Source organism: Coenobita brevimanus, chromosome 26 (assembly GCF_032717465.1).
Source record: "Coenobita brevimanus isolate Jiangsu-jjx chromosome 26, ASM3271746v2, whole genome shotgun sequence".
Taxonomy (NCBI): Eukaryota; Metazoa; Arthropoda; class Malacostraca; order Decapoda; family Coenobitidae; genus Coenobita; species Coenobita brevimanus.
The window spans coordinates 47,209,185-47,221,951 of record NC_136979.1 but is presented as its reverse complement, the minus strand read 5'-3'; the positions used below and the strand labels follow the sequence as shown (position 1 = coordinate 47,221,951).

The 12,767-nt window shown below is 43.3% G+C and overlaps 1 protein-coding gene across 1 annotated transcript in view; it reads left to right on the top strand.

Moving 5' to 3' along the window:
• Positions 1 to 12,767, top strand: part of LOC145394033 (protein turtle homolog B-like) — a 354,094-nt gene that overhangs the window by 285,601 nt on the left and 55,726 nt on the right. The window contains exon 7 of the mRNA XM_080268003.1: positions 286 to 430. Coding sequence (XP_080124129.1) covers positions 286 to 430 — 145 coding nt within the window. The remainder of the gene's footprint in view (positions 1 to 285; positions 431 to 12,767) is intronic.

The window sequence follows — 12,767 nt, the reverse complement described above, 5'->3', positions numbered from 1 at the left end:
AAACTATTTTACTGCATTTTCTCCCATTCAGTGAGCCGTTAGAGAGCAAGCAAGCCTTTGCGCCAGCAATATATATATATATATATATATATATATATATATATATATATATATATATATATATATATATACAAAACTAATTGACCAGAAGGCAATGGTCTACCAGTTGAGACTTTACTAATAACAGTAGTATACATGTTGTCACTCCCCTATAAAATGAAGTCCTTCCTTAATGCAGCCCTTCCCTATTGAAGGTCTTTCCTATCTGTGTCTCCTTGCCTTTAGACGCGGCAGGTGGGCAGTGACACGGTATCCTGGGTGAGGTTCGTGGCCGTACCCAAGGACAATGGGGGCGTCCTGGCCTGCACTGCGTCATCACCCACGCTGCCAGACCCACCAGTGTACACCAACCTCACACTTAATGTCACACGTAAGTACAAGCAGCGTGAGGAAATCAGTGTTTTAGTTTCTTTAACACCTATGGGGAGAGGTTCAGCACTCCTTTCCCCGACCCCCAAAAGTCAGTATAGCCTACACCAGCCTCACTCCTAATGCCGCACGGAAATATAAGGTACGTGGACGGTTTGTGTGTGTGTGTGTGTGTGTGTGTGTGTGTGTGTGTGCGTGTGTGTGTGTGTGTGTGCGTGTGCCTCTTTCTTCATGGTCTAAATCTCGCCCAAATGTCATCTCCACCAGATAGCACGCACAACTCGCTGGAGGCAAGGGTGTCAGGTACAGCAGTGAATTAATGAAAGGCTTAAATAACCCTTAAATGCAATGTCTTCTTATTATTATTGCCACCACTAGTTGATTATTCTCACAATAGGAGACATATGAGAGTGGAAATTTTAGAAGTAAAGTACAATATAAAGTACATTAACTCCTTTTTTGATACAAGAAATCTCACGGACACTGAAGAAAAAGTTAATAGCAAAAATGAAATATATTAGACGCTACTGAATTGAAGGACTTAGTATAGTTGATGTTCAGGTAAAATATAATTAATGTTCAGGTAACCTTCACGCAGGCGTTACAGTTCCCGAAGAAATCTATAAGAAGCTGGGTTTTTTTCACTTCAGATAACACTATATTTCAAGGGCATTTTTTTTTCTTTTCTTTCGACCGTCGTGAACTCATTTCCACACAGATTGCCAGACACAGAGGGTGGTGAAATAATAACATTTGCTGCAGTCAGAAGAGCAAAATTTGTTTAAACTAAATTGAACATTTGGTAGGGGAGTGGTTTTGACAAGAGGAAGTAATTAGTGGAAACTGTCTGCACCGTTGTTTGCAGATGATGCAGTGCTGAATGTATGCACTAGGGTTACAGAGTCTGGTTGAGAATTTCAGCTGTGTGTGTGTGTGTGTGTGTGTGTGTGTGTGTGTGTGTGTGTGTGTGTGTGTGTGTAAGATGTGGTTTAAAAGCGAATGTAAAGAGAATCAGAGCAATGGAGTCTGCAAAGGGCAAAGAGACGAACTAAAGGTTGAGACTGAACGGAGCTAGAACGGCAAGTGGGTGGGTATTTGAGTGTTTAGTCGAAGCTGAACAAAGATGGCAGTACCTTATGGGGGGAAAATTAAGAAAAATGAGCTACAGGGAAGGGAAGTGGAGAAGGCCTTGAAAATCGAGACGAGAAGCAGAAATTTAAGCTTGAGTGTTAAGGAAGCACCGGATGGCAGCAGTTTAATCACAACACTAACGTACAGCTGCGAAACGTGGACTATGCCTGAAGGACAAAAATGAGATGTGAGAGCTGTTCAAACAAGTTCCAAGGAATGCCTATGGAGTAACACACAGGAACAGACGGACAAGGGAATGGTTTCGTGAGAAATGTCGTGTAGCTGGTGGCTCTGTGGGAAAATAATAATAAAATAAAATAAAAATGAACATTCTTAGCAGGCTGGGCTGCGTAGAGCGAATGGAGAGTAAAGTTCGCCCAACCAATCAGTCTGGCATTCAAGTCTGGGGTCTCATGGAGCTTCGCCAAGATTAATATGTACGGAATAACCTTTTCGCTTCCGAGACGCCTTTTATACTTTATTTTTAATACACCCAAGTGGTATCATGACCGTCACCATCATTATTATTATTATTATTATAGAAACTTCAATAATCCCTCCACAAGTAGAGTGCTTTTTCTTTAAGTTAAAAAAATCGTCTGGTGGTAGCAAAAATGACTTCGCGTTGTAATAATCATCGCAGCGAACAGGTAAAATTCGCAACACAAACGTATATACATTAAGAGAAAAAAATATCTCAACCCTGTCCGAAGATTACTTGCAACTGGCGGAAACACAACGAAAGTCCCGTCCTCGGCTAATGAGCGGCTCAGATGGTTTGACTTTTCCACAATATTTTAATCAGACCTTGAGGAGGCTAATTATTGTCTATCTGTCTCTATCTATTTCTGTCTCTCTTTTTCTCTCTGTCCCTGTCTCTCTCTGTCTCTTCCTCCCTCTCTCTCTCTCTCTCTCTCTAGATCTTCAATCCAATTTTCTGCCCATGTCTTGAGTCGATCTTGCGTCCTTTCCAAGAGCTATCTATCACCTTACCACTTGACAATCACCAGGCCTCTTCCCTGACTTACTCTTCCGCTACAAGGACGTCTCTTAAGCTATACTCCTTCCATCTCAAGACGTTTCTATCGAGGCTAAGACAGGCTTTTGAAACTGGAGAAATTGGACTCAACTAACCTCTTCACTACGAGAGATCGCTGAATAAAATCTTTCCGGGAAGCAAGGAAACTGTATATGAACCCGTATTCTCGTCACTGTAAGCTTCCTAACACCTTTTCCTAAGCGATTTATTTTGCTTATTACACCTTACTCTCTTAGTCTGTTAAGTAAATCCTTAACATAGCCATACTCTGCATAAATAGCGTACAAAAGGATACTAGCCACCCATATCCAAGAATAAACTGCCAAGGAAGAGGTGTTAGGGAGTTTCCGAATCCAACGAAAATACCGTCTAGGTGCTGAAAGGGCCAATGACTCACGAATAAATACGCTCAAGGATACGCATTCGTCCCTTCATATCCTAAAGCTAGTTCACTATCTCTCACGAATGACACAAAGCCTTTCACCCGGGGGAAAGGAAATCCATTGTCTCTTACAGCGTCTTCAAGTCCGCGGGAAGGAGATATGAGGCGACATTCGGGTGAGATTAGGTTGTCATCAAAAGGGGAAAAATGCCATGGCAGCACTGTAAAAATCTTCTATCTCAAATTTCCCCTCAGAGCTACATCATCTTTTTTTTTTTTTACTGTGTGTGTGTGTGTGTGTGTGTGTGTGTGTGTGTGTGTGTGTGTGTGTGTGTGTGTGTGTGTGCGTGTGTGTGTGTTTGTGGGACTAATGTTGTATGCCCAGTATAATGTGGTATATGTGTAAAGTACCATTCATGAAAGTTCAAGTCTCTCATTCACAAATCTCTTCCCCATTATATTACCCTTTAGAACACAAGTACCCCCTTCAATGTATGGGTGAATGGGTGCTTCTCGGCAGTAATATTCTGAGTGTAATAAAATGAGGCTTATTTTGTTATTCGTAAAGTATTAAAATCTCATACAAACCTCCAATAAAACCTACAGTATCATTTTTTACTACGTGAGAGTGGGTGTCTCGTGGTAGTAATTCTAACCGTAATATACTGTGTTTTTTTAAGTGTTTTTATTTCGGTGCAGATTATGAGCTGTTGACCCACATGGAGGTAAATTAATTAGCCTTTTATATCATTTGTATTATAAGAAGTGGTTTGTTTTAGACGCTGTAATTTGTGTATTTATTAGGCAAAGGGAAAGTTCATTGGACTAGACAGCTTTTGAACACGTACTTACATACAAAGATAAAAGACGACCATAAACACACTGACACACACTCAAACACACACACACACACACACACACACACACACACACACACACACACACACACACACACAGGGTTAACCGACCATGCATCATCATCACCACCGACATGGGCTGATTGATGCTGCAAATGGCGTATAACACGAAGGCATTAGGTGTGTTTCCACTCGTTAATGCCCTGGTGAATTATGCCGGGGGAAATAATGCGGGGAGAGGAAGGGGAGGGGAAGGGGAGGGGGAGGGGAAGGGAAGGGGGAGGGGAAGGGGTAGGAGGAGGAGAAAGGGAATAATGATAATGATGATGAGTAGTAGGGGAGGAAGAAGACATAAGAGGATAGAGAAGAGGGAGATCCGTCACAGTAACCCCCCTTTCCTCCCCCCTCCCTCCTCGTCCCCCATCCCCTCCCCCTCCACGTCCTCTGATGGTGGTGGGGATTATGACGTGAGAATCAGGCAGGTTTGTTTGGGGACCTAAATAAGTGTGTGTGTGTGTGTGTGTGTGTGTGTGTGTGTGTGTGTGTGTGTGTGTGTGTGTGTGTGTGTGTGTGTGTGTGTGTGTGTGTGTGTGTGTGTGTGTGTGTGTGTGTGTGTGAGAGAAAAAGGGATTAATCCCCGAGCTAGACCTCATCAGATCATATAGCCCTGCTAGGGTTACAGGAGAGCGCTACCCCTCCCAGCACAGCAGCCACCGGGCGCAACCTCACGATTACGAGCCCGACACCCTACCACCGAGCTACCGCGCTCCCCAGAGAGGTGAGAAAAAAGAAAATATATAATGGAAGTGGAGGAAGAAGAAAAAGAAGTGACAGGGAGAGGGGAGACTATAAATTAAAGAGTGGAGGAATGAAAGAAGTGAGATGGAAAACAGAGATAAGAAAATTGCAGGAAGAATGATGAAAGCAAGAGGGACAGTATATGCTGGAGGTGAAGAGATTGAAGCCAGTCGCAACACTCAGATTAAAGGAAGCAAAAGACCAACACAAGATAAAGCAAAACTCCAACTCAGGGTAACACAAAATTAAATCAAAGTATACGACAAGACGTCTCAAGAAGCGACTCACCAGACTTCCTTTAACTTGTACCAAAACTTTATCGCACTCTCTCAATTCCAGATAAAAAAACGAAACGAAAAAACCTGACGAAAAATAATGAGAAGGCAACGAAATCTGGCAGGAATATCAGAATGAAAATGCAAACAAACTACTTAGCATTCATTTCTAAGTGCGTCCGGAACACTTAAGAAAGAAAAACAGGCTCAAGTTACTTAGAAAGAAAAAGGTGCTCCAGTCACTAAGTTATTTCTCTGTAAGTTCGTGTCTGGGTAATATTTTCTTTATCGCCACTTGTCTGTTAAGGGACACGCGAAGTGGAGATGAAGGGTGTTTTCTGTGTAACTCTCTCTCTCTCTCTCAGAATTGCCTAAATTATCGATCCGCGCTCACTGTCATACGCGTAATTATTCTTCTCCAACCAGGAAGCGCGAGACTTTAGCAGCTGTGCATCTTACAATATAAAGGATGGGAGAGAGAGAGAGAGAGAGAGAGAGAGAGAGAGAGAGAGAGAGAGAGAGAGAGAGAGAGAGAGAGAGAGAGAGAGAGAGATTTAAATAAAAGCACAGCGAGTTAGTTGACCGTGTACGTGCGTCTTGTCCATATAACCACCAGTAAGGACAACCGTTGGCTGGCATAAACTGATGTGGCATTAACTGTCGCTGGCATAAACCGTCGGCTGGCATAAATCGTCATGTGGCTTCTCCGTTGCTGGCATAACCATCAGAACAATAGTCGACGACCAGTGAATTCCATCTAGGTCTATCCAAGGCCTCAGCATCACGTCGGGCCAAAATGGATATAAATTAAGGTCACATCAAGTCCTTCAGGGTCTATCCTATCTCTTAAGGTCAACAAAAACTGAGTCAAATGAAGCTCGCGTGGCTCTCATATACGTGGCGTTTAAAGGTACAGATAAAAAAGATGGAAGAAACTTGCAAGATTAGTGAATATCGGCAGAGAGAGATGGGAGACATATTTCTCTACTGAAGATGATAAAATAACACACAAAAACAGGGGTTATGGCCGCAAACAAAAGAAGGAGGGAGTGGTGTTCGCCGGCCAAATTTGAGACGTCTTTCACTTTTCCGGCTTCTTCGTGTCCCAAACTTTTAAATGATGGGGAGAATATGTCTTTGAAACTCTCCTGATTATCTCCGGAAGGACTTTAATACCGGACCCCGCAACTTTCTAAACCCTGACAGTCCGAAGTTTCTATGACTTCAGTTTGGTTTTTGGATCATTATTATTATTATTTTTTTTTTTTTGAGGGGGGAGGGGGAAGAGAAATAGGCGGTTTGGGAGTACACATAATTTCTAAGACTGTGTTCAGTTTCAAAGTGGCATGATTTACGCAGCTAACCTAGAGAATATGCAAGTTTCCATTACCGTGTTTGGTTTTTAGACTGAACTGTCAGAGTGTGCGTGGCTACAAAGTACTTCATTTCTGAGACTGACTTCAAGATTAATTTGATACAGGTAGCTGGTGAACAAATACTTCTAGGCACTGAAGCTGGGTTGGGTTATTATATTAGGATGAAGTGGAATATTATTAAAGTGTACATCAATCTCTAGAACTGGGCTTAAATTAAGATTGAAGAAATATGGCATGTGGGGCTGGCGTGCATCTAAGTTTTCATTTTTTATTTATTTATTTATATTTGACTGACGAGAGGAATGTACAGTGAGGTGTTCCATAAATATCGTTGAGCCAGGTCGAGTTACACTAGGTTACGTTATATATCGTAATGTTCGGTTAGACTGGGTTAGGTTACTGTAGGTAAGTCTGGAGTAGAATTTGGCATGGACCTAATGAGCAAACAAATCCTCACAAGTACCGGCCACATTCCAAACACACTCTTAAGCATAGCGAAAACTTGCAAAATAAGACAAAGAACAATTCTAAGAAGCAATTTCCCAAAAAGCCCAGTGAAGAAAAAGAAAAAAAAGGAGGGGGGGGAAGGCTCCCTCTCTCAGGCAACCATCAGAGGGGATAAAAATTTTGAGAGTGTGGTTTTAAAAGACTCTTGTTTCCCGAATGGTGTCATTGGAGGGGGGAGGTAAATGGAGGGAGGGGGAAATGGGGAGTAGGGGAAGGGGTAAATGAAGAGGAGGGTGAGAGGGAATGAAGGTAATGTGAGGTCTGGGAATGTGAAGGGGGAGGAGGGAAAGAGAGGGGAAATTAGAGGGGAAAGGAGGGGGACGCATGAGACTGGGGGATGAAGGTAGTTTGAGGTCCTGTAATGTGGAGAGGGGACGGGGGTAGGGGTAGGAGGGGGGAGGAGGAGGAAGGTCATTATAGGCCATCGTTACTGAGTTGAGCTGGGTATTTAGAGGGGTGAGGGAGGCGAAGGGAGGGGAAGGGAACAGTGCGGTGGAGGAAAAAGAAGCAGAGGAAAGAGGAGAGTCGGGCTGAAATGGCGAGATGGGGTGGGGAAAGAGGGTAGGGAAGAGGAGAGAAGGTGGGATGGGCGAGACAGTAACTGGAGGGGGAGAGTAATAGGATAAAAGAATGCAGGCTAATTGTGATACAGAAATAAGAAGGTGCAGAAAGGGAGTGCAGGGAAAGCTAGAGGGGTGGAGAAAGTAAAGGGAATGGTAGAATGGTATGAAGGAAGGTCAGGGATGACCAAAAGAAAGGGTGAGAGAGTTGGAGGGAGGTAAGAATATTGTGGGTGGAGTGAAAGTGTGGTACAAAAAGATTTGGGTGGAGGTTGAAAGTGAGGTACAGAGACTTGGGTGGGGGGGGGTGAAAGTGAGGTAGGGAGAGTTGGGTGCGGTAAGAGTGGGGCAGGGAGAGTTGGGTGGGGTGACAGTAGGGTAGGGAGAGTTTGGTAAGGTGAGAGTGAGGTAAGGAGAGTTGGGTGGGATGAGAGTGAGGTAGGGAGAGTTCGGTGGGGTGCGAGTGAGGTAAGGGAAGTTGGGCGGGGTGCGAGTGAGGTAGGGAGAGCTGGGTGGGGTGACAGTGGGGTAGGGAGAGTTTGGGGGGGTGAGAGTGAGGCAGGGAGAACGTAGAAAAACGCAAGGCGATCATTAGCGAGTACAAATAAAAAAAAAAGGAAGAAAGAAAGAAAGAAAAAAAAAATGAAGTTGGTGAGAAGAGAGTGAAAATGAAAGAGAGAGAGGAGGGGTGAAGGAAACTGAAGAGAAAGAAAGAAGTGGAGGCAAAAGGAGAAGCAAACAAGTGGAAAGAATAGTAAGGTGAAGGTGTGGCAAAGGGAAGAAAAAGAAAAGATGGAGAGGAGGGGGAAGGAAAGAAGGAGAGGAGAAAGGAAAAAATAAACGAGACAAGAGTAACTGTTAAAGAAAGTGAAAACTGGAGAAGAGGAAAGATTAAGGCAGAGGCTTGGGGAAGAGATGTGGGGAAAGGATAGAGTGGGAAGAAAAGAAAAAGGGAGTAAGGGAAAAGAAGGGAAAGTGAAAGTGAGATTAAATGGGAAAATGAGTACGGAGGGATTAGCAGAGAGGGAGAAAGAGGAAGAAGGATGGAGAAGTAAAGAAGAGAGGAAGAGGAAGAGATGAATGGGAAGCAGAGTAAGGAGAAGACACGAGAAAGATAAAGAGAGAGAAGGATGGAGAAGTAAAGGGAAGTAGGAATGGAAAAGAATGGTTCAGGAACACAAACTGGAATACCTAAAATCAATCCTGAGTAAGACGTATGAAAAAAGGGGGTGGGGGGGCAAAGAAAATGTATTATGAATGCAGAATGAGGTAGAGAGAGAGAGAGAGAGAGAGAGAGAGAGAGAGAGAGAGAGAGAGAGAGAGAGAGAATGAGGACCGAGACGAAGTGTGGCGTGGAAGAAGGGGTAAGGAGGTGAAATGATGCAGAAGAATGAGACAAGGAAACGAGAGAAACTACGAAGGAAGAGAACGAGAAGTGGAAAAGAGGAACAGTACGAAAAGGTGAATAGGAAGAGGAAAAGATAGACATTACAAGGGAAGAAAATATGAGGAAAAGACTCAATACTAAGGAAGAGAAAGAGAATGGAAAGGACAGACTGTGCGAAGTAAGAAAATGAGAAAAGTAAGAAATGTGAGAACTAAAAAAAAAAGTGAAGATAAAGAATGAGAAAAGTAAAAGACATAGTACAAAGCAGGTGAATGAGAAGAAGAAATTACCAGGTGTACGAAAGAAGCTTAAGAATGAGAAAGCACAATGAAAGGAAGTTCTGGGGAAGAATAAAAGGAAGAAAGGGGAAATTGTCTGACGGAAGCAGGAAACAGAGACTGGAGAAACAAGTGTGTAAAATTAAATAAATAATCCAAGACCAAGAGAGGATGAGTTCCCTCGAGTCAGGTCATATCAGGTTAGGCTAGGTCGAATTAGGTTAGGCAAGGTCAGGTCTTACTCCAAAGTCTATTTTTACCCCACGTCCTTGAACCAGTGTTGTTAGATTAGCTTAGGTTGGGTTAGATTTTCTGGATACTAAATAATGTTGTTTGGTAAAGGTAGGTTAGGTAAGAATACGGTAGGTCAGGTAAAGTTATACTGGATTAAGCAGACCAGGTAACATATTTTTTTTTTATCAAGTCCAGAACACCGAGTACTTCTCTATTTAACGTCAGGTTAGATAAGACTTTGAAGAGCATTATGTGTACATAAATCAGGTCAGATTTTAGTTCTGTCTTCATACAACGTACAGAGAGAAAGGGTTTGCTCTCTTCCTCCCTCTTCCACCTCCCCCACCCTCTCCCCCCTCCCCTCCACGCTCTCTCTCTCCCTCCTCCACACACACACCCGCCCTCTCCCCCCTCACAGCTCTCCTACGCCGCCCTGGGGGACAAGGAGACACAGAAGTTTTAACTAGGAGGACGCGAGGGAGCTGCAACACAAACCAGACGTGGGTGTTGAGGGACTAGTCAAGCGGGCTGGGGTGGGGGATTTTTTGTTTCTTTTTTAGACTCTGCCTGTGTCTCACCCTCACTCTTATATCCGATTGTCACTCATCCTCTTGGACACCGGTTCTCTCTCTCTCTCTCTCTCTCTCTCTCTCTGCAATGCACCACTACAAATTTCTTCTAGCCAAGGAAGGTGGTCAACAACGTTAAGGAGGTGAGAGTAAATTAAGTTGCTTTAAAATTTTAAAACATTATTATTATCACTATTATTATTATTATGATTATTATTATTATCATCATCATCATCGTCATTATTATTATTATTATTAATATTATTATTATTATTATTATTATTACAACACACGCGGTCATTAGAGGCAGCCCGCCATAATTCATGAAGCATTAAGCAGAGCAACAGAAGTTTTTATGACTAATTTACCGAGTCAATTAACACAGCCCAGTTAAATTATAGATCATTAATTGCTGCCTCGGCGGTGGCCAGTCAGTCGGCGTTGAAAAAAATTAACACTATTTTATTGGGATATATCGGGCAAACATTCCACGCCTAAACGCTTAAAAGAGAACCAACTTTTGTATTACTCTTTATATTAGTCGTAAAAACAAATCAGGCATTTTTTGTACTCATCGTCAAACGCCAAATGCAGCGGAATTACGGGAGACGTGGAATATATTTCTGAAGGGATGTGGTATTTTGGAGGGACGTGGTATTTTTGGAGGGACGTGGTATTTTTTGGAGGGATGCGGTATTTTTGGAGGGTCATTTTTGGAGGGACGTGGTATTTTTGGAGGGATGCGGTATTTCTGGAGGGACGTGGTATTTTTGGAGGGACGTGGTATTTTTGGAGGGATGTGGTATTTTTGGAGGGATGTGGTATTTTTGGAGGGACGTGGTATTTTTGGAGGGACGTGGTATTTTTGGAGGGATGTGGTATTTTTGGAGGGACGTGGTATTTTTGGAGGGACGTGGTATTTTTGGAGGGACGTGGTATTTTTGGAGGGATGTGGTATTTGTCAAGGGCTGTGGTTTTTCCTCACGTCTTGGCAATGGCGCTTTATTAAAGGTATTTTTATCACATTTTTACCACAGGCACACGAGTGGTATCCAGTCATACGTAAACTCGGCTGACTGCAGGCTGAAACTACCGACTTCCTGCGGTCCACAATCCTATTCTCTTTTTTGAGAAGAGGGAGGTAGTTGAGGGACGTTTCTATAAACAGGTAGCTGAGCCGCCCAGTTCTATCAGTGCCATTATATGTACGCGTCCCTCTCCAGCACCACACTATGTCCTCACGGTGAAGGGGTGAACACGACACTGGACACCCCTCCCCCATGAATGAAGCAATAGGACACGAGAGGGCCCCCATCCCTTTGTGCTGGACACCGACACTGCCATACTGACCACACAACATCACGCCACATTCAGAGACGCTACACACCATACCACACCAAGCCACACCACATTCAGGGACACACCATACCACACAACACCACACCACAGACAACACACCATACTACACGGAACACCACACTTACGGTCACCACACACCACACCACACCACGCCAAGCCACACAACACAACATAAACCATCCATGACTCTTCACTTAGTTTTCGAACCGTAACTTCCCAGTAACAGCCCCTCCTACCACTACACTTCGCCTCCCTCATATACTGTCAACTCTATTTTCTGTCCCTGCTCTATTAATGATCGTCTCTTCCCACTAAACACCACCCTCCTCCTTTTCTCAGCGTTCCATCCTGTAGTTCCTGACCCGTCTCTCCTCAGTATCGTTCCCTCCCCTCACCCCACACCACCCTCCCTCATATACTCCCCTCAAGTTCCTCCACTTAGCTCTTCACCTGTCTCTACTCAGCAACGACACCTTCCTCTTCCTTTACGACCACTCCCTCAAAATGCTACGAAGTAGTGATAAACTTTGATTTACTGCACGATTAGATAAAAAATACTCTTTCCTTCGTCTGCAGTAAGCCTGACAAAAGCTTCACCCTCTTGGCCATTTTCAATATGATGGTGTAACTAAATTATGCGTTTTTTTCCTATAACAAGACGATTTTCCTCAGCTTAAGAGACATTTTTCAAACAGGCGGGTTTACATATAGCTTTCTTTAACTTCTTCACTGTAGAAACCCACAAACTAACTGCATCGCTTCGTCTGTTCGGTAATAAGATTGAAGGGTCATTATCAAAGTATCTCTTGTTTCCTTAACTGGTGTCTAAGATGCTTCATATTTAAGCTATAGTTTCACAATACACCGAATCATCATACTTATTCGTTATTTTTACTGATATTGTCTTATGTACGTTAAGCACTTTAATGGCGGTTCTCTACCTTTTGTCATTTACTGTCTTGGAATTCAGGTGGCGGACTCCATTTATGAATGTGAATGGGGCTTGGCTGATGATGATTATGATGATGATGATGATGGTGATGATGATGGGCTTGGGTGGTGATGCTGATAGTGTGACTGATGATAATATTAAAAACGATGATGAAGACAACGGCGAAAACGATTCCGATGACGATGATGATAATGGCGATGATGTGGGGCTTGGGTGATGATGCTGATATTGCAATCGATGATGACGATACTAAAAACGATGATAACGACCAAGATGATGATGATAATGATGATGATGATATACAATACGGTGTAGCCCAGAATAAAAACAATGGGACTATCATCTTTCATGGCGGGGGAGCAAAATTGTCTTTATCTTCCGATTCACATGACTAAGCACACTGATATGAGGAGGAAAAAACAACACACCTCCCATTTATTTATTTTTCTTTGTCGTGCATGCACTTCCCTCTCTCTCTCTCTCTCTCTCTCTCTCTTAACCCCACTAAGTTCTCATTTAAATTCACTTTCCTCCACTGCACTCACTTCCTCTCTCTCCCTCCCTCCCTCTATCTCTCTCTCTTAACCCCACAACTTCTCATTTAAATTCACTTTCCTCCACTGCACTCACTTCC